At 35.6% G+C, this 23,130-nt stretch overlaps 1 protein-coding gene and 1 long non-coding RNA gene across 39 annotated transcripts in view; one reads left to right on the top strand and one right to left on the bottom strand.

Moving 5' to 3' along the window:
- LOC147843792 (uncharacterized) overlaps positions 1 to 23,130 on the bottom strand; it is a 1,319,745-nt gene that overhangs the window by 1,016,062 nt on the left and 280,553 nt on the right. The window lies entirely within an intron of this gene.
- Positions 1 to 23,130, top strand: part of tspoap1 (TSPO associated protein 1) — a 252,455-nt gene that overhangs the window by 182,842 nt on the left and 46,483 nt on the right. For 28 of the 38 annotated variants that reach the window (XR_015490709.1, XR_015490708.1, XR_015490706.1 and 25 more), the window contains 3 exons: positions 4,734 to 4,914; positions 15,238 to 15,458; positions 22,821 to 22,927. Coding sequence is in view for 34 of the 38 variants with exons in the window: in XM_087253071.1 (XP_087109197.1) it covers positions 4,734 to 4,914; positions 15,238 to 15,458; positions 22,821 to 22,927 (509 nt within the window). In the remaining 4 variants the exon portion in view is untranslated. Of the gene's footprint in view, positions 1 to 71; positions 93 to 4,733; positions 4,915 to 7,117; positions 7,196 to 15,237; positions 15,459 to 22,820; positions 22,928 to 23,130 lie in introns of all 38 variants that reach the window. The other 10 variants (XR_015490707.1, XM_087253067.1, XM_087253063.1 and 7 more) reach the window with 2 other exon arrangements.

Here is a 23,130-nt window from a genome sequence, read left to right as displayed (position 1 = left end):
TGTGTCAAACGCATGATCTCTCCTCTCTTTCTTTCTGTCTTTTGTTTGTGTTTTGGTTGGCTGCTAATCAGAGCACGCTGGACTGCATGCAGGTATCAGAAACACACACGCAAACAGCCCTCTTAGCACCCATTTGGTGTGTGTGTGTTTGTTTATCTGTCTTCGTGTGTTCGGTTTGTTGGTCGGTTGGTTTGTCCATCTGTGTGTGTGTGTGTGTGTGTTTGTTTGTGTTTATGCTTGTGTTAGTTTGTTTATAAGTATGTGTGTGCGCAAATGTGTGTGTTCCTGCGTATGTGTGTGTGTGTGTTTGTTTGTGTTTATGCTTGTGTTAGTTTGTTTATAAGTATGTGTGTGCGCAAATGTGTGTGTTCCTGCGTATGTGTGTTTGTGTTTGTTTGTGTTTATGCTTGTGTTAGTTTGTTTATAAGTCTTTGTGTGTGTGCATATGTGTGTGTTCTCGCTTATGTGTGTGTGTACTCTGTCTGTTAATGTATGTGTGTTTTTTATCTGTGTGTGTGTGCATGTGCCTGTGTGTGTGTGTTTGTTTGTTTGTACTCTGTCTGTTTATGTGTGTGTGTGTTTTTTATCTGTTTGTCTGTGTGTGTGTGTGTGTGTGTGTGTGTGTGTGTGTGTGTGTGTGTGGGTGTGGGTGTGTGTGTGTGTGTGTGTGTGTGTGTGTTTTATCTGTTTGTGTGTGTGTGTGTGTGTGTGTGTGTGTGTGTGTGTTTGTTTGTTTTATCTGTTTGTGTGTGTGTGTGTGTGTGTGTGTGTGTGTGTGTGTGTGTGTGTTTGTTTTATCTGTTTGTGTGTGTGTGTGTTTTATCTGTTTGTGTGTGTGTGTGTGTGTGTGTGTGTGTGTGTGTGTGTGTGTTTGTTTTATCTGTTTGTGTGTGTGTGTGTGTGTGTGTGTGTGTGTGGGAGTGTGTGCGCGTGTGTGTGTTTTATCTGTTTGTGTGTGTGTGTGTGTGTGTGTGTGTGTGTGTTTTATCTGTTTGTGTGTGTTTGTGTGTGTGTGTGTGTGTGTGTGTGTGTGCGTGCTCTTTCTGTTTATGTGTGTGTGTTTTTATCTGTTTGTCTGTGTGTGTGTGTGTGTGTGTGTGTGTTTTTTATCTGTTTGTAAGTGTGTGTGTGTGTGTGTGTGTGCGCGTGCGTGCTCTGTCTGTTTATGTGTGTGTGTTTTTTATCTGTTTATGTGTGTGTGTTTTTTATCTGTTTGTGTGTGTGTGTGTGCGTGTGCGTGTGTTTGCGTGCGTGCGTGTGTGTGTGTGTGTGCGCGCTCTGTCTGTTTATGTGTGTGTGTTTTTTATCTGTGTGTGTGTGTGTGTGTTTGTTTGTCTTTATGCTTTTGTTAGTTTGTTTATAAGTCTTTGTGTGTGCGCATATGTGTGTGTGATGTCGCGTATGTGTATGTGTGTGTGTGTGTGTGTGTGTGTGTGTGTGTGTTTGTCTTTAAACTTGTGTTAGTTTGTTTATAAGTATTTGTGTGTGCGCATATGTGTGTGTTCTCGCGTATGTGTGTGTGTGTGTGTTTGTATGTGTGTTTGTCTTTATGCTTGTGTTAGTTTGTTTATAAGTCTTTGTGTGTGTGCGCATATGTGTGTGTTCTCGCGTATGTGTGTGTGTGTGTGTGTGTGTGTTTGTCTTTAAACTTGTGTTAGTTTGTTTATAAGTCTTTGTGTGTGCGCATATGTGTGTGTTCTCGCGTATGTGTGTGTGTGTGTGTGTTTGTATGTGTGTTTGTCTTTATGCTTGTGTTAGTTTGTTTATAAGTCTTTGTGTGTGCGCATATGTGTGTGTTCTCGTGTATGTGTGTGTGCACATGTGTGTGTGGTTTTGAGTGCGTCTTAAAGGTTATTCAGGCCACTGTAGACTGCAGGTTTTCACAGCCGCTCTCATACACTCCTCAAACACTGTTCAGTTATTTCTCTCACAGTTTCAGCTCACAGACAACTTTTAGAAATGACCTGCAGCTCTGCAAATAAACATTCATCATCAATCCTTTACAGGAAAATACACTTTAATCTTTCTACTTCCCAAAGTTTGATTCATACTACACTATATACTATCATGCTGTACTCTTATTAGACACTTTGGGATTTCCTTGTGATAGCTGTTAATCCCATTGCAGTGTGTTTAATTGGCTTTTTAGTGAGTTAAAAGTGTTTTAAAGTTAACTGGGAAGCATATTTGACTGATAAACACACTTGAGAGGTGAGAGTTTTACAGGAAGCTCTTTATTTTTAGAGTTTCTGTGTGTGTTTTGCGCTCTCAGTGTGCCAGGAAACTGAACCGCAGAGAGCCGGAAGTGAAACTAGCTCGTCGTATTCTCACACACTCAATGCTTTTACTACACGCTTGCGTTTACACTCAGCAGATCCACTTTAACCCTTTTCCTTTACCATGTTTCTCTCGCTGCTTTCATTTATCAAGCTTTACTGTCTTGCTAGATGCTGTTTAACTATTACTCTGAGTAGATATTGTCAATAGTTATCTGTTAATTGTGTATGATTTGAATTGTTATAATGCAAATATTGATTAAAACTGATCATCTGAATGTTTTAAAATAATTCACACTCGTGGTTAGTGGACAACAACTATAAGAATTCTGCTAGTAACTTCAGCAAATCGTTTATTTTCTCTTCAGATCATTTATTTTGTTGAAGACAGATGTTTAAATAAGGGGTGTGTTTCCCAAACAACGACGTAACTCGTGGCTGAACAATCATAGTATGATGCATCGTTTGGGAAATGAACAATGTAGTGAAAAGTGTTTCCCAAAACCCGTAGTTTCTCTGTCGCAGATCATCGGTTGAGCCACATTAATTATAACGTAAAAGACCCATAATGATGCTCTAAATAGGACAGAGCAACAACTTCTTTAGAGAAAGAAAACAATTTTCACTTTTTTGTGCTCATGATATTGTTTTACACGCACACATTTAAAAAAAAAAATCCAATATTAGATTTCATATTAATTGAAATATATACACACATATATGACCTATTTGTGTTTCCTTTACAAATACTATTGACAATATTTCACATAAAACCACTCAGCTACACGTATTCTAATCTCATATATAAATCTTGTAAATCGTTAATGGTTGAATGCCTAAGTCACAATAGGCTTGTTTATTAAGACATTTAAAAAGTTCTACTTAATATCGTTATTATTATTATTATTTTTATTTTTATTATTATTATTATTAGTAGTAGTAGTAGTAGTAGTAGTATTGGTATTATCATTATTATTTTTATTATTGGTATTATTATTATTGGTATTATTGTTGGTATTATTAATATTATTAATATTATTAATATTATTATTATCATTGGTATTTTTTCTTATTGGTATTATTATTATTATTATTATTGGTGTTATTATTATTATTATTGGCATTATTATTATTATTATTATTATTATTATTATTATTATTATTATTGGTGTTATTATTATTATTATTATTATTATTATTAATTTTTATTATTATTATTATTATTATTATAATTGGTATTGTTGGTATTATTATTATTATTATTATTATTATTATTATTAATATTGGTGTTGTTGTTGTTGTTGTTGTTGTTGTTGTTGTTGTTGTTGTTGTTTTGTATTATTATTATCATTATTATTATTATTATTTGTATTGTTATTATTATTTGTATTATTATTATTATTATTATTATTATTATTTATATTTGTAATATTATTATTATTTGTATTATTATTATTATTATTATTATTATTATTATTGATATTATTATTATTGGTATTATTATTATTATTATTATTATTATTGATATTATTATTATTGGTATTATTATTATTATTGGTATTATTATTATTGGTAGTGTTGTTGTTGTTGTTGTTGTTTTGTATTATTATTATTATCATTATTATTATTATTTGTATTATTGTTATTATTATTATTATTATTATTATTATTATTGGTATTATTATTATTGGTGTTGTTGTTGTTGTTGTTGTTTTGTATTAATATTATCATTATTATTATTTGTATTATTGTTATTATTATTATTATTTGTATTATTATTATTATTATTATTTGTATTATTATTATTATTATTATTATTTGTATTATTATTATTAATATTGTTATTTGTATTATTATTATTTAAGTAGGATATTGTTTATTTATTTAATTTTTTTTTTTAAATCTACTTTTAAAATTAACACATTCAAACCACTACAGAAACGTTCTAACCAACAGACCCATGTCATATACAGTACAGATACATTTCTTAATAAATAACAAATAACTGTTACAATCTTTTTAGATCTGGGGATGTGACCGCAACAGAAAATAAATGATTGGTGATGCAAGGGCGTAGGTTTGAACTATTTTAACGTCAATATTATTAGCCCCTTTAAGCTATATATATTTTTAATAGTCTACAGAACAAACTATCATTATACAATAACTTGCCTAATTACCCTAACCTGCCTAATTACCCTAATTAACCTAGTTAAGCCTTTAAATGTCACTTTAAGCTGTATAGAAGTGTCTTGAAGAATATCTAGTCTAATATTATTTACTGTCATCATGACAAAGATAAAATAAATCAGTTATTAGAGATGAGTTATTAAAACTATTATGATTAGAAATGTGCTCTCCATTAAACAAAAATTAGGGAAAAAAATAAACAGGAGGGCAAATAATTTAGGAGTACTGTATATTTATGAATATGTGTGTTTGTGTGTGTGTTTGTAGGCAAAAGTGCGCGAGCTGGAGGACAAATGCCGCAGTCAGAGTCAGCAGTTCGGGATGCTGTCGCAGGAGCTGGATAAATTCAGACTTCAGGCCTCAAAGATCGACCTATCAGAGGCCGCTTTACTGTGCGGCGCCACCCTGAGTCAGCTGACCAATGGGGTCGGCCTACCCGGAGACACCGGTACGTTAAAACTATCATTACACACAGATTACACAGACGGGTTGAGAAATAAATGTTTGATGTAAGGTTTATGATAAGCCACTGTGAGTTTGGAAGTTTAACTGACGGCTCTGTGTGATGCATTTGCATGTGAAGGGGAGTCAGATTTTCATACCACTTTCCGTCACCTCCTCTAGCCAGTGGCTCAAATTTTGTCAAACCGCCAATGCCATTTTTTAGCTGCACAATCAAATTCAAAACCGCCCAATCTGGCAACACTGAATACGAGTTTCTTTGCATTTGCTGGATTTATTAGGTGTGGGTCAAATGTTAATATTTGTTTATTAATTCATTTTAATAAATGTCTTTAACGTTTATTTATTTTTTTTTTTAATTAATTTATTTTTTGAAATAATTCGTTTTAATTAAATATTATATTTATCATTTATTTATTTATTTATTTTAATATTGTAAACTAGTTGTTTTTAGATATTTTTGTTTAGATTTTTTTCAGATGATATTTTAATGTTAATATTTGTTTATTCATTTATTTTAATTTATTTATTTAATATTAACATATTTATTTACTTTTAAATGTGTTTGTTTTTAAAATAGTTTTAATTGTATTTTTAAATATTGATTGTCATTACATGAAAATTTGGTAGAATATCAAATGTTTTCATTACCAATAAATTTATTTCACATTTATTTATTTATTTATTTATTTATTTATTTTTTTTTTTATTATTAATTTAGTTTTTTTCAAATAATTACTTTTATGTAAATTTTAATTTATCACTTATTTTTATTTAAATTCATTAATTGGTTTACTTTTTTCTAAAATATTGAATGTCATTACATGAAAATTGGTCAGAATATGAAATGTTTTCATTACCAGGTTTCACCACTAGTTATTGCACATAATGTTGATTTCTTAACTCTTCTGAAGTTGTAGTTCTCACATTGCTATTGTGTTTTAAACAAAATAAAACACATAATAATTATCACAGGGTTTTACTGTTTTTGCTGTGTTTTTTATCCAGTAAATTCAGTCATATCGGACTCGGGCAAGACTCGCCAACCCCAAACCTTTGAACACTAGTTGTTTTTATTTATTTTTTGGTTGTAATATTTCTTGTCATAATGCATTTTTCTTTTTTTTTCTTTTTTTTGACAGTAAATTCATTCATAATGGACTTAAGCAAGACTTGCCAACCCCAAACACTAGTTGTTTTTAGATATTTTTGGTATTTTAGATTTTTTTTATTTAGTTTTTTTTTTCAGATGATATTCTTATCTGCTTTTCTTGAGGGGAAAAATTAATCTGCAGTGCTGGATAATTCACTGAAAAAACTACATGCAAGTTTCTGTGAATTTCCTGGATTCATTAGGTGTGGCTAAATTGTTAATATTTGTTTTTAAAATTTATTTTAATTAATTAATTTAATATTAATTAATTAATTAATTTTTAAATGTATTTATTTTTAAAATAATTAATTTTCATTGTATTTATTTTAATTCATTAATTGGTTTACTTTTTTCTAAAATATTGAATGTCATTACATGAATATTTGTCAGAATATGAAATGTTTTCATTACCAATTAATTTATTTCACATTTATTTATTTATTTATTTATTTAATAATTAGTGTTACTTAAATTTTATATTTATAATTTATTTATTTTTATTCATTAATTAGTTTACTTTTTAAAATATTGAATGTCATTACATGAAAAGTTGGTAGATTATGAAATGTTTTCATTACCAAGTTTCACCACTAGTTATTCCACATAATGTTGATTTCTTAACTCTTCTGAAGTTGTAGTTCTCACATTGCTATTGTGTTTTAAACAAAAATAAAACACATTTTAAAATACATTTTTAAACATATGTATTATAAAAACAATAATTTTAATATTATTGCAGGGTTTTACTGTTTTTGCTGTGTTTTTATACATTAAATTCAGTCATAGTGGACCTATGCAAGACTCACCAACCCCAAACACTAGTTGTTTTTAGATATTTTTGTAAATAATATTTCTTGTTAGTGCATTTTAGCTTTTTTTGGCCATTCAGATTATTCCCAAAAGACATTTTCTTGCCGTCTTTGACAGTGTGAGAATGGCAGTGCTGATTTTCAGCCTGGTGACTCGAAGGTTTGGAGCGCAGCCTAAGTATGTGTGGATAAGTAGATTCCGTCTGCATTATCCCCTCTTTTTCCAGGCACAAATGCCTCATGGGAAGACATCGCATTCTGGAGTTTGGAGGGTAATGAAGCCCTCTGTGACGCCTCTGAGCCTGGTACATTTCTTCTAGTGTCTGAATGCATGAATAACACATGGACTGTGACTGTGTACACTCACATCCATGAGGAATATAAGATCAGTCCTGAGCTAGAGCTGGACGCTGTGATGATATACACTGTCTGTCCATCATACCGCCCAGCGATATCCCGAAGCACTAAATATGTGGGGTTAGATTTGTGACATAATTCTGCGTGTAAAAGATCATGTTTGCTTAAGGGCTTTAACATGCGTTAACACTTTTACACACTAAGGATCATGTTTTGAGCGTGCACAATGGCTTGTTGAATATACATTAACATGTTTACACACAATAGAGCATGTTTTGAGTGTGCACAAGGGCTTGTTGCATACACATCAACACTTCCAAACACTAAAGATCATGTTTTGAGCATGCACAATAGCTTGTTGAATACACAAAAACACTTTAACACACAATAGATCATGTTTTGAGCGTGCACAATAGCTTGTTGAATACACAAAAACACTTTAACACACAATAGAGCATGTTTTGAGCGTGCACAATAGCTTGTTGAATACACGTTAGCACTTTAACACACAATAGAGCATGTTTTGAGCGTGCACAATAGCTTGTTGAATACACGTTAGCACTTTAACACACAATAGAGCATGTTTTGAGCGTGCACAATGGCTTGTTGTACACATGTAAACACTCCTGCACACAATAGATCATGTTTTGAGCGTGCACAATAGCTTGTTGAATACACGTTAGCACTTTAACACAATAGATCATGTTTTGAGCGTGCACAATAGCTTGTTGAATACACGTTAACACTTTAACACACAATAGATCATGTTTTGAGCGTGCACAATAGCTTGTTGAATACACGTTAACACTTTAACACACAATAGATCATGTTTTGAGCGTGCACAATAGCTTGTTGAATACACGTTAACACTTTAACACTCAATAGATCGTGTTTTGAGCGTGCACAATAGCTTGTTGAATACACGTTAACACTTTAACACACAATAGATCATGTTTTGAGCGTGCACAATAGCTTGTTGAATACACGTTAGCACTTTAACACACAATAGATCATGTTTTGAGCGTGCACAATAGCTTGTTGAATACACGTTAGCACTTTAACACACAATAGATCATGTTTTGAGCGTGCACAATAGCTTGTTGAATACACGTTAGCACTTTAACACACAATAGATCATGTTTTGAGCGTGCACAATAGCTTGTTGAATACACGTTAGCACTTTAACACACAATAGATCATGTTTTGAGCGTGCACAATAGCTTGTTGAATACACTTTAGCACTTTAACACACAATAGATCATGTTTTGAGCGTGCACAATAGCTTGTTGAATACACGTTATCACTTTAACACAATAGAGCATGTTTTGAGCGTGCACAATAGCTTGTTGAATACACATTAACACTTTAACACACAATAGATCATGTTTTAAGCGTGCACAATAGCTTGTTGAATACACGTTAACACTTTAGCACACAATAGATCATGTTTTGAGCGTGCACAATAGCTTGTTGAATACACGTTAACACTTTAACACACAATAGATCATGTTTTGAGCGTGCACAATAGCTTGTTGAATACACGTTAGCACTTTAACACACAATAGATCATGTTTTGAGCGTGCATAATGGCTTGTTGAATACACGTTATCACTTTAACACAATAGAGCATGTTTTGAGCGTGCACAATAGCTTGTTGAATACACGTTAGCACTTTAACACACAATAGATCATGTTTTGAGCGTGCACAATAGCTTGTTGAATACACGTTAGCACTTTAACACACAATAGATCATGTTTTGAGCGTACACAATAGCTTGTTGAATACACGTTAACACTTTAGCACACAATAGAGCATGTTTTGAGCGTGCATAATGGCTTGTTGAATACACGTTATCACTTTAACACAATAGAGCATGTTTTGAGCGTGCACAATAGCTTGTTGAATACACGTTAACACTTTAACACACAATAGATCATGTTTTGAGCGTGCACAATAGCTTGTTAAATACATGTTAACACTTTAACACACAATAGATCATGTTTTGAGCGTGCACAATAGCTTGTTGAATACACGTTAACACTTTAACACACAATAGATCATGTTTTGAGCGTGCACAATAGCTTGTTGAATACACGTTAGCACTTTAGCACACAATAGATCATGTTTTGAGCGTGCACAATAGCTTGTTGAATACACGTTAACACTTTAGCACACAATAGAGCATGTTTTGAGCGTGCACAATAGCTTGTTGAATACACGTTAGCACTTTAACACACAATAGATCATGTTTTGAGCGTGCACAATAGCTTGTTGAATACACGTTAGCACTTTAACACACAATAGATCATGTTTTGAGCGTGCACAATAGCTTGTTGAATACACGTTAACACTTTAGCACACAATAGAGCATGTTTTGAGCGTGCATAATGGCTTGTTGAATACACGTTATCACTTTAACACAATAGAGCATGTTTTGAGCGTGCACAATAGCTTGTTGAATACACGTTAACACTTTAACACACAATAGATCATGTTTTGAGCGTGCACAATAGCTTGTTAAATACATGTTAACACTTTAACACACAATAGATCATGTTTTGAGCGTGCACAATAGCTTGTTGAATACACGTTAACACTTTAACACACAATAGATCATGTTTTGAGCGTGCACAATAGCTTGTTAAATACATGTTAACACTTTAACACACAATAGATCATGTTTTGAGCGTGCACAATAGCTTGTTGAATACACGTTAACACTTTAACACACAATAGATCATGTTTTGAGCGTGCACAATAGCTTGTTGAATACACGTTAACACTTTAACACACAATAGATCATGTTTTGAGCGTGCACAACGGCTTGTTGTATACATGCGTTAACACTTTTGCACTGTAAAGATCATGTTCTGAGTGTGCAATAAACTATTGTGCATGCTCAAAACACAATCTTCCAAGGCATTTTTCATGCTCAAAACACCGAATTGTGTTTCTTTTGCACACAGAATTGTGTCACAAATCTAACCCCATATAAACACACCATGTTCGGCTGGTAATGTTGTAAATCTTGCTTTGGGTTTGTTTTTAACACATTATTGGTGGCTCATTGCATGTCTATCAGCTTTGTGAGGAGGTGATTGGCTGCTTTTTTTTTTTTTTTTTTCTATTGATGGACCAATTAGAATTCACCATATCAGCTCTTATTTTTGCCTGTTGTATTTTTGTGTTGCTATGTTTGGAATGGCAATCTAATTTAGCATTTTTATATGCATTCTGTGCAGATAAATAAAGGGACTAAGCTGACAAGAAAATGAATGAATGACTATCTGGGCTAGCGTTTTGTTGCTTTGTTTACACTGCCAGATGGGTCAGCGACAGGGGCTTTCACACTGCATGACTTTACATTAGGAAGAATCGCTGACAACTTTGTCCAAACTACGTCTCACAGCCAGAAACACGTCGTATATCTTTTGTTATTAACTACATAACAAGAAAGAAGCCTTTAACCCTATAAAGCCGCACGTATCATATTTAATACACGAGTTTCTAAGACCAATATAATATCAACCTGATCAATACTTTGTTTAAAAACCTGTTGTATATGATGTGATACTTGTATTCTCCCCCCTTGTGGATTTTTATGACACTGCAGGCCGTGGAAGGGCTTTTTTGTACCTTTTCAAAATGGCTACTTGTTTTAAAATACTCGAATGCTTTTTGGCTAAAAACTATTTGCTAATTTCAAGTTGTTAAAATAAGAATAAAATTTATATTGTTACTAATTTTATTAAATAAATGTCTTCTTGATTGAAACAAAGCATAATTACTTAATAATTAATTTATTTTGTTGCAAATAAATTGTGTTAAAAATCATGTATCAAATTTGATACAACAGGTATAAAAGGAGCTTTATTTCCGAATAATGATGTTACATTTCTGTAATGTAATCAATAAAATGCCTACTACAATGCAAAAACACTGTTTTTGGATGATTAAATTAATATAAATAGTGACTGAAATACCATTTTAAAATACATTGTGGGAGTTTTTACAATAATTTATAATCAATAAACTATATTGATCAATTTATGTGTATTTTTAGATGTCAAAAGAATAGAGGAAGATGATAGATAATGTCATCAGCATAATAGTCTATGGCAATTAAAGTGACAGAGAGAAGTTAGTGGAAGATGAGGATGCATGGCCATGCGTGATGATGGTCATTCAGACAGCAGTGATGAGGAAGAACATCAAGAAGAAAGTGTAGTTTAGACAAGCACAGAAGTAAAGCTCCCAACTACACAAACACAGAACACAGTCTGAAAGCAGTCAGCAACTGGCAATGCAAAAATGAAAGAATACAGATGAAGAAAAATACAATATCATGGTACATTTGTTGAGTTCATTGCATCTGCTGAGGACACACACCGACTGCTTTCTGACTGTGTTCTGTGTTTGTATTGTTGGGATCTCATCTACTTGTCTGGACTAAACTTTTTTCTTGATAATCTTCCTCATCACAGCTGTCTGAATGACCATCATCATCATGCATGGCCTGAGGACTCCATCCTTCCTCATCATCTTCCCCTAACTTCTCTATGGCACTTTAATTGCCATCTATCATTATGGACTCTGTATATGTACAGTATTGAAATAGTTTGCCACTGATGAAATGCTACTGGAGAACAAATAAGCCTGCACAAAATATTCAAAGAAGGCAAGTCTATAAACACAGATGCTAAAGACATTGAGAAAGTCCTAGGCATGTACATGAACATGCACCCCATAAAAGGTGCATGTTCATGTACATGTGCTTTTTTAATGTTAGAAGGCATGATCCTGATAATTTTCCAACATGGAGAAACCTGACAGAGATAAAAACACTGCACCAGCAAAGACTTCTCGCATCTGTGTACTGTGTAAATGTAAAGTGCATCTTTGCCTGAACAAGAACTGAAACTAATACTACCACAATGTGAAATAATAAAACACTGTAAAATGCTTAATGTAACAAAAAATAAAGAGATAAACTGCCTAAAATGTTCTCTTTTGTCAAAAAGTAAGGGCAAATCAATTTTTTTTTGTAATTAAAATTATCATTGTTTTGAGCAAAAAGTTGCACAAACGCCTGATGTATCAGATGTGATACAAAATAAATATCATTAAAAAAATGTATATGGCAAATTTATTTTTTATTTTTTGTTTTTGCTTAATGGTTTAATAAACATCCCAGATCCAGAAAATTAGAATTTTCTGACTATTTTTTGACAAGTCAGGTCTTACAGGGTTAATGGGGTAGAAAATGTACATATTTGCTTGCTTTGGCCCGCTTCAAGTCAACTGTATACAGTGTGAGTGCGACGTAAACATGCACTTTTTATTTCAACAAAACTTTTCTTAATAAAAAAAAAAAAAAATAGACAATTGAAAAAGAGTTACTGTTTTGCATCTAAAAAATTCACAGTAATCTGTCCTGGCTTACGGTCCCTGATCACCAGTTAACTACACATACATGGGGAGCTAATCTCATTTTAAAGCAATGTTATTGTAAAAAAGGATAATAAAAAAGCATTTAACAGTCCTGAATTTCACTCTGATTCCTTTATATACCCTGAAATAGTCACATTAAGCTTTCACTGGAAGATTATCATTGGATGAAAGCGCTAGCTGTGCATATACCCCATTATATTCTCACATAGCGTAACATAAACACACGTGTTTTAACCTGATTGGTTATAAGTAGGGCCAGACGGAATCTGCGGACGTTTTTTGCTATTTCTGCTGAGAATTTTGGAAAAAATCTGCGGATTTCTGCGGAATTATTTTAGGAGTATCCAGCGGAGTATCATAACTTACACTTTAACATATTAAATAAAAAATTAATTACTGAATAAAAACTGAATAAATTCCGATTCACACATTTACTCAAGTAAATAAACAGAATTTATGATGGGCTAAAAGACTGCAGAAATATGCAGAAATCTGCGGCAAATCCGCGGAAAATCTGCGGAATTCTGCGCGCGCAGATTCCGTATGGGCCTAGTTATAAGCATTTACGTGTAAGTGATTCTGAACAATATCTTGCAATGATTACTCAAGCATACAACAATTAGACAGCCACTAGGCTACTCTGAGCTGACCCCAGACCAGTGAAAATGATCCACCAGTTAATAGAACACACACACAAAGTACAATCTGTTTTATACCCAAGGCTGTTTCTTGCACTTTCAGCCATCTTATTAAAACATTCAAACCTGCAGCTTTATAATACACAAAAAGGGCCCTATCATATATATACCCGGCGCAATATGGCGCAAGCCGTGGCGCAATAGTTATTTGCTAGTTTCAGCTTGGCGCAAGAGTGGTTTTGAGGCGTTGCGCTACGCTGTTTAAATAGCAAATGCGTTAGCGCTCATATGTGCGCCCATAGACGTTCTGGTCTAAAAAGGAAGGCGTTCTGAGGCGGACCGCTGGCGCGTTGCTATTTTAAGAAACTATAATAGATTTTTCATTAGACCAAAACTAACCCGGTCTGAAGTCGAGCGCAGAGTTGCGCCTTGCTTACGCACTGCTTAATACACACAAGAGAGCAATAGGCAAATATCTTTACATATGAAAAAATTTTAATATTAAGGATATATATAGAATATAATAAGAATAGATGGAATAGATAATAGATAAAGGATTAAAATATTACAAAACATATTATTTTCTAGCCTACATAAATATGAAAAATCACTGCTTTTATGTCTTCTTCATCTCGGGAGGCTTTTTCAGTTCATTCATAACAATTTGCTTTTGTATAATGTTATTATTATTAGCAGTATTATTTATTATATCCATATTTATATTTGTTTTATTAAAAACAAGCTTAGATTTGTCCACCTGTCAGGTTTTAGACCATATGGGGCACAGCATGTGTTTTAGGATATAACTCAGGTTTTTGAACACACTTCATTATTATTGTTCATTTATTCGTTTGCTGGAAATTAGAACTGAATTTAGAAATAGTTTTGAAATGAATATTTGCGCTTAACAAACAAAAGTATTTATTTATAGACTAATTGATGTCTGTGCGTAAAGGTTTCCCTATCCAAGAGCGAATGTGAAAGTAGATCATTTATCTCTCATTCTCACGCAGTAGATGCTCTGTTTAACAGTTTTCTGTTAAAACACCTGAACTGTTTGCTTGTGAAATGCTCATTTTTTCCACTTAGACTTACTTTGCGTCCTGTAAATAGCGAATGCGCTCTTGGCGCGACACAGCTGGCTCTTAAAGGGAATGGGAGATGAGACTGTAATTGGTTTATTCTCAAAACATACCTATAACTCATTAAAAAAATAAACTCAACCCTTTTAGACCATGCGCCACGGCGCAAAGCAGATTTCCTGTCCTTAAATTAGCAAAAATGCATTCTGACACGACCTGAAAGCGTTTGCGCCCTGCGTTTAGCGCTCTGCGCATGGACCGTCAAAATAGAGCCCAATGTCTATAGCATACAAAGGAGTTTAATTAAAAAGAACACATTCAATGGCAAATAACTCTGCAAATAGTTGTTATTAATCCATCAAGAGTCCAATTCTACTTAAGAAGTCTCCACGACCTCTGATCTGGCTTAGTAGATCATTTGGTATAACAGAAAAAGCAATGACTCTCAAATTAATTTAGTTTTGCTCTGCAGAGGGATGACACTGAGGCCATCATATAATCTAGACTCTTAAACATTCAACTTTATTAATATTCATTAAGACATAAGAGCTTATACATCCATCCCGGAGCAGACGTCCATCAGAAAACCCACACCTTCAATTCTATATCTCATATTGACCAGGGTCGTGACCTTTATGCAAACAGCTGGATTTCAGTCATCCACTCCTGATGTTCACCTGTCACAGACGCACACGCATGTAAACCGCAGCTTACACACATATTACTGAGGTCACGCCCTTTCCATATGAGCTCTAATCTATCGGTCTGCATGCATATGTCTTTAAGCTGTATTATATGAGTTGTTTTTGTGCTGTTAGATGTGGCTGCGGTCTTGCGGACGGGCTCTACTCCACACGCAGCTGAACTGACCCGTCCCGAACGCTCGCCGGTCATTAAACATCGAGAACTGCCCTCCATCGGTGTAAAGTCCGGCTCCACGTCCAGCCCGACGCCACCCAGATCTGAACAAACACATCTGTCCCCGAAATCTGCAGCATCACAGCCGGCCAGCCCTCGCAAGAGCAGCCCCACACATGAGGTCAGAGACTATGCTGTAATACTCACTCATACTATATATATATATGTTCTGTCTGGTTATCGAATCTGATTGGCTGATAGCCGTGATGTACTTAAGTAATATCAGCACCCGTACAGCCTCTTTACCCTTTGTGTATTACTCCGCCCACATACAGCCAGCAAAAAGCAGACACTACAGATCTAAAGTTTACAAGATGCACGCTCAGCTGTTTAACTGTCAGCTTATGATTTGAGTCCAACGCTGAAGAAAGTAGTTCCTCATACAAAAGGGTTTTTGGGACTCTCCATGTTTGATTTTAATTGAAGGGATGGTATACAGTTTAACCCAAAGAATGAGCAGTCTGTCAGATGAAGAAGAGTCGGAGTCAGAGATTCAAATAAGTAAAATGAAGTTTACTGAAGATAGTTTGCAGTTTCATCAGCAGAAGCCAGCTTCAACACTCGCAATGAGTTCCTAGGCAGCTCTGCCTTACAGTACAACAATGCTTTAATTATACTCGTTACACCAGTCCAGAAAAGGTGGGATCCAGGTAAACAGTTGTCATTGGTTACAGCAAAAGTAGACGATTCTAAATGTGTGCGTTGATGAAGGATTGTATCTAACTCCGGATATGGATGTCCTAAATGTGTGCGTCAATAGAGAATTGTGTCTAACTCCAGATATGGATGGCGGCACGGTTCTTGGGGGTCAGGCAGGCCCTAAACTATTAGAAGCTGATCTCCGACCTGTAAAAAGCTGAATCATGGAGGCATACATAGACGCAAGAGACAATCTGTTGTGGAAACTCAAGGTTGTTTCGTTCAGCTGTCTTATCAAACTGGTTCAAAACTGGTTTAATCAACATCCGGCTACGATATCCTCACTACACACAAAGTCTATTTAGCATAAAAAGGAATTACTTTAAAAAGAATTAACAATTAAAACAGCTAAATTACTGTAGACAATATCATGACAAATCCGCTTGTTAAGTGTGACGTCACACCAAGCGGCTTCCGGGGTCCAAGCGCTCTATTCAACTGAATGGGGAGACTCATGAAATGGTAATAATAAACATTTACATAGCGATTTAAAGGGCCATGACACCCCCTCGTTTCAGCTGGGTGTTTTCACACCTCTACTTTGGAAAAAGTCAGAAAAGTGGGCGTGTCCAGCTCTGTTTAGGGGGGAGTGTCGGAGGAAGAAAAGTGGGATGGTGTGGGAGTGTCTATTTAGGTACGCGCGAGCTTCAGAGTCAAAATACACACACACACACACACACACACACACACACACACACACACACACACACACACACACAAGAAAGTGATGGTGTTTAACCTACATGGACTTTTGTAGTGGAATTATTTGCCAAATTATTAAATGTTGGACTTTAACTGCAGTTTGGCTCTTTCATTCAGGGAATTCATTCATGCCCCTCGCAACAAACGAGATATTTGATTCGAGGAACTGCTCTAAGCGTGTATTTTTCATGCAACGTTTGATACCGCACGGCGAATGAGAGAAAAAAACCCTCAGCATTTCCCGGAAACTTAGATGCACACGGCAGGTAGCGTCAGGAAGCCGGGTGTGTTATTCCGGTCACTGAATGCGGTGAAAACCCTACACGAGGTTAAAGTTTGGTTGTGGTGCTAACATGTTTACACTCGGTGCAATAGTTAACTTAATTCGATACGAACAAACTGAATAAACAAAGAGCACTGGTCGCTCACTTACCAAATCTGTAGAGACAGGACAATCACCAGCAACTAGAGCCGCGTCTTTATTAAGAGAATACTACAAGCGAATCCGCATCTCAGCGTTTGCAGATGAGAACAGCTCTCAAGTAAACAATGTTCCTCCTTAGACACGCAAGTTATTGTTGTCGAGCGTCGCGTACACTGTTAATCCACACGTGAGTCTGAGCTCTCACAGAGAGAAAATGAAAACAAAACTTCACTGCAGCAAACTATAAAAGCAACACTTCACGCTTGTTTTGCCAACACAACGTGGTGTGAGTGTCGTCTAAACACTGTGACAGTAATGAATATTAATAAAGTTGCACAATAGAGCGCGCTGATTGGTTTGAACCAAGCTTTACTCATGCATTAATGCAACACACTGTAAGACGTAATAAGACACACTCTGGCACAGACGCTCAGTCTGCACGCTGGAATACACGCTATTATGTCATGGCCGTGACGCAGCTTCAAAAATTAGTTTCAAACCAGAAGTACGAATTTGCTTGAAATAACGCAAAAACAACCAATTTACACTTTTTAGTGAAATATAGGTGTCCTAATAGTGTTACTAGCAGTGTGGGACACATATACCACTGTCAACAGCTCAAAACATGTGTTTTGATGTTTCGTGACCCTTTAAGGCTTTCGAAAATCACGATCGCAATATATATATGTCCATGCCTAATATCCGATAGCCAGAAAGTAATTAATTTTTTTATAAATTGTGAAAATGTTGATATTTGTTATGCAGCAAGCCCAGAGATTGTTGTGTACACTATGATTTTATGTAAAATTAACTTTAATGTGTGATAGGAATAAAACGTGATCATAAACGAATGATTTCTCCACTCAAATGAATGGCGGCTTGCATGTCTCCTGGACTGGAGAGGAGCTAGGACACTGAACATTCTTACATAAAGCAGTGTGTTAACTTATTTATTAGTTAAAATCAATTCAAAGTTAAGTAATCATTCAAATAATTATGTTTAATAAAAATAATGAGAAACAAGATGATAAGAAAAGGATAATCGTTGATCCATGCTGAGACTGATTGGAAGGTATAAATCCAAATCCTTCATGATATATAGTCTGGGTTGGTGTGGTATATAACACTACAGAAACATTGTAATAAACTGCAGCACACTTTCTGTTATTTTACAGACTTATTCCTCCATATATTATCTCTTCTTATACATTATATCAATCTAAATGACTGAAATGTCAATAAAATTCGCTTTGAGATAAATGTTCCCATAATGCAATTTATAAATGTAAATAAATGGAAAATTTCCCAGGGATGGGTTGCGGCTGGAAGGGCATCCGCTGCGTAAAAACCTGCTGGATAAGTTGGCGGTTCATTCCGCTGTGGCGACCCCAGATTAATAAAGGGACTAAGCCGACAAGAAAATGAATGAATGAATAAATGAAAAACACAAACAATGGAAACGGTTATAAACAGATATTTTCACAGTGCAGTGAAAGATATATATATTAGGGTGTTTTCACATCTGTAGTTCGGTTCATTTGGTCCGGACCAAGGGCACTAAATGATACATTGTTGCATTTTCTGCCGTCTTTGGGTCGCTTTCACACCACACTGCTGGCTTTGGTCTGAACTAGTTGAAAAGAACCAAAAGGCTGTCATCTGACAAAATCCACATCTCTCATTGGCCAGATGTTGTTGAATGTATTTCCTAATCTGCTTATCGATTGGTCAGAATTCACGTGTGGGGAAAATGCCAATGAACTCCCACAAGTAAACGGCCAATTGCTGACTAATTTCATTGGCATATGACAATCGCTTCAGCTCCAACTTCAGACACGCCCTCTGTAAAGCGTTGACGCTGAAGCCCCATGTGAACGTAAGGAGCGTAAGGCACTAGGCCTGCGGCCTCAAGCCAACATACGCCTCTCACCAGTGCCAATATTCAACCATTTCACACTGCATGGCAGATGTTGTTGAACAGTTTCTAAACTGCTTATCGATTGTTCAGAATTCACGTGCAGGAAAACGCCAATGAACTCCTGCAAGTAAACAAAACCGGCAGACACAAAATGTCGCTTTTTACTCTGGAGGGACGACTGCGCTGCTGATTGTATCCCTGCTTTAGACAAACTATAAATTACGAAAATGAAGCGCGGCTGCGGCCGGAAAACAGTGTTTAATGCATCGCTCGTCAGTTCAGGAGGAGGCGTGAATTAATTTAGCTAAACTGTGATATGGTCATCTTGCGTAAATATTACCATCAGCTAATAGAGTGGAAGAACCATGACGTCAATTTGTATGTGTTACGTTATAGAACGTATTAATTATTTGTTTGTTTATTTTATATATATATATATATATATATATATATATATATATATATATATATAAATATTATATATATAAATATTATATATATACAGATTTGTGTTTTGTTTATGCATTTGGAGCTGATGTTGTGTTGTGCGCTGTGGAGCATGCGCAGCTTTCTCTCTCTCTTTCTCTCTCTCTCTCTCTCTCTCTCTCTCTCCCCCTCCCACTAGAGCTGCGCTTGATTGCGGTCCGGCCGTGTTGCGTGTGGGAGCATATATAAGCTGGAGGAGAGGAACAATGGGGAGATCTTTCTGCTCGGTGCAGGTCGCAAATCTCTGTCGTGGTCGTCGCCGCCGCTGTTGTTCCGAGCGTCTCCTATCTCCTGCCCCAAATTGTTGGTTGACTTGGTGTGAATTGATCGATTTCTGTTACTGACAATTTAATTATTTTCTAAAACGGCTCTCTGTTAAATCTGAACCTATTGGCTTTTCTGATTAAATATTTATATATATTATTTTTGGTTAGAAACAGAGGCGGTAGGTTGGGAATCGCCATTTACTTTAAAACGTTTTCTCCTGGTTTGTGGTAGCAAGGGAGAAAGGGAAGTTTGCTGTAATTTTTTTTTGGGGTACTTTTATTTGAGCAGGTAAGTTAGAAGTATTTCCCCGCAAGTTAGCTGTCTTTTTGAGTGTTTTTGTTATTTTGGCCTGGATTCCCTTCCGAAGAGATGCTTCTATCTTTGTTGTCTGAGTAAATAATAAATATTGTTACTACTTGATCAGCGTTGTGATTATTGTTGGGACAGGAGAAGGGGAAAATCCTAAATTGAGTATTTGACTTTATTTCTTTGTTTATTTACACTTCTTATTGTTCCCACCAACCCTAGACTGGTCGGGACGTAACATATGCAAAAACTCGGAAGCGAGTTAGCGTTTTAGCAGTTCCGGTTCCCTCGTCCCAAAGTCATACCTTAAATAAGGTTTGTGGCTAAAACAAACTCGAGATACTTTCACATTTTCTTCTACGACATAAAACACATCAGCTACTTCACACTCTTGATTTTTTACATCGGTTATGCTTCTATAAAAAGACGGTTGGTATAAAGTTGCTAAATGGTACTACAAGCGGTATGGGAGACATTATACGTCATCGAGCTGATCTGTTCTGGAGCGCAGCTCGCTTGTGATGGGCGTTTGGATTTGTGTGTTATTTTAGTATTTTCATGAATAGTATTTTATAATTTGTAGTATTATTCTAATTGGTAAGTCATATTGTGTGTAGATAATGCCTTCACTTGTAAAGGCTGTCGAGACAGACTAATTTGTTGATCATTTATTTTATTAAATGATATTATGAAGATACTGCGTACCAGTGCAGCCTGTCTCTTTTCTGCCCTCAGTAACGCAAACGTGTGAATAAATGTGTAAAAATAAATACATGTTATTTATTATATATTATAAATTGATTTTTAGTTGTTTTTTTTCTTCATCTGAACACATTTAACTCCGTCATAACTGCAATATTTAGACTCCCACTGAAAATCATGAATGGCGTCTCTGAGTTTGCCTTGCAGTGTTTCTCTGAAGTTGAGCTGTAAAGTTGAATAACTGTTCTCAGGTCAGAGTGCAGAGGCTCTGAGAGCACGTGCAGCGCTCTAAAGCTGATATTCACTCAGATAATCTGGATTATGAAGGTTGTAGTAGTTGTAAGTGATTATCCATAAAAGGTTTTACCCTTGAGCTATAAATACTGCCTGCATGGCTCCATTTACTTCTTACTGCATCACTATATTTAGAGGATTTCAGCCGCTGACTCGGCACTTTTACTAAATGACACACTTCTTGTTATTATTGTTCCCTCCTTACACCACCTGACACAAGTCTTGTGGCCTATCCAAGTTTTAGGAACAGCAAATAATGACTTGACTTCTAGTTGATCATTTGGTGTCAGAAGTGTCATAAATGAAAGGCAAAGGCCTCTAGATTTTGCTTATTTGAGCACAATAAAAAATATGATCATGGCTTGATTATTAATGATGTCATTAGGACAGTAAGCTCTGACTCTACTTAGACTAAAGTCTCATCACTGAACAGAAATAATGTCCAGTATAGAATATAAAGTCCTGCTGCAGTGGAGACAGAATGAATATTGTGTGTGACTCCATCATGAGCTTGGAGGACTGCATCCATACATCTCTGACATGACTCAAATCACTGATTAATAAAGTCATCTGGAATGAAGAAGAAAGCGTTCCTGCACGACTCCCAGAGTTCATCAAGACTCTTTGTGTTCATCTTCAACGCCTCCTCCTTCATCTTACCCCAGACATGCTCAATAATGTTCATGTCTGGTGACTGGGCTGGCCAATCCTGGAGCAGCTTGACCTTCTTTGCTTTCAGGAGCTTTGATGTGGAGGCTGAAGTATGAGAAGGAGGGTTTGTGGGTCTGTGAGGGTCTGTGGTTTGTAATGTAATGGGCAGCACAAATGTCTTGATACCTCAATCTGTTGATGTTGATCATCCACTCTGCAGATCTCTCGCACGCCCCCATACTGAATGAACCCCAAACCATGATTTCTCCTTCACCAAACTTGACTGATTTCTATAAGACTCTGGGCTCCATGCTGGTTCCAGTAGGTCTTCTGCAGTATTGGCGATGATTGGGATGCAGCTCAACAGATGATTCATGGGAGAAATCCACCTTCTTTCCAAATAATCAACTAGAATTCAAGTTATTATTTGTTGCTCTTACAACTGAGATCCACGACAAGATATTTATCAGGTATCCTATATTAGGTAGCCTTAACTATTATGTACTCGCATTAAAACATAAATACAATGTACTTACTGTGATCATATGGTAGTGGAGAAGACTTGAGGAGGGATACGGTTATGGGTAGCTTTAAGGCTGATACTTAAAGATTTGGGGCTTGTGGAGCTGTGCATGGATGTATTTGCTCTTCAGTGTTAGGACTTTCAGCGGTGAAAACTAAACCACACTGAACTGAACTTCAACTCTGAAATCTGAACTACACAGATTCAATTTACTATAATCTTCTATGTTCAGCTGATTTGACACAGTCTACATTGTGAAAGTGCTATACAAATAAAGATGAATTAAATGAATATGAATATTTTATGATCTTGTTTTCAGTGGAACAAACTGTATTTATCATAATAAAGGTCTCATTAAAAGTGTCATTACTCTGTTAAATCGTTTTTAAGAGCGTCATTAATATTTAATGACTAATTCAGCTTGTACCACTGTAGTTGAGATTAAGATTTTTTTAGTGATGCTGTTATAAATCATGCCACATTTATGTGTGTTTGTGTGTGTGTGTTTCAGGTGGACACTGCTAGTGAAGTGGAGGAGCTGGATATTGATGTTTCTCCAGCGCCGTATTCAGTCAGTAAAGCAGCAGCGAAACTCCAGGTCTTCATCGCGCGTTACAGGTCAACACTATTTCATTTATTTGACATGGAAATCACAGTTGGACAAACCATCCATTTGTTTGAGTGTAACGGCAGACTTGCTCATTTTCAACACCTGTCCAAGAGAGGCTTGACATATACAGTTAAAGTCAGAATTATTAGCCCCCCTGAATTATTCACCCCCCTGTTTATATTTTTTCCCCAATTTCTGTTTAACAGTAAGC

Source organism: Danio rerio, chromosome 5 (assembly GCF_052040795.2).
Source record: "Danio rerio strain M-AB ecotype USA chromosome 5, GRCz13ab, whole genome shotgun sequence".
Lineage (NCBI taxonomy): Eukaryota > Metazoa > Chordata > Actinopteri > Cypriniformes > Danionidae > Danio > Danio rerio.
The sequence above is the reverse complement of the archived record's forward strand: the minus strand, read 5'-3'. Positions and strand labels throughout refer to the sequence as shown.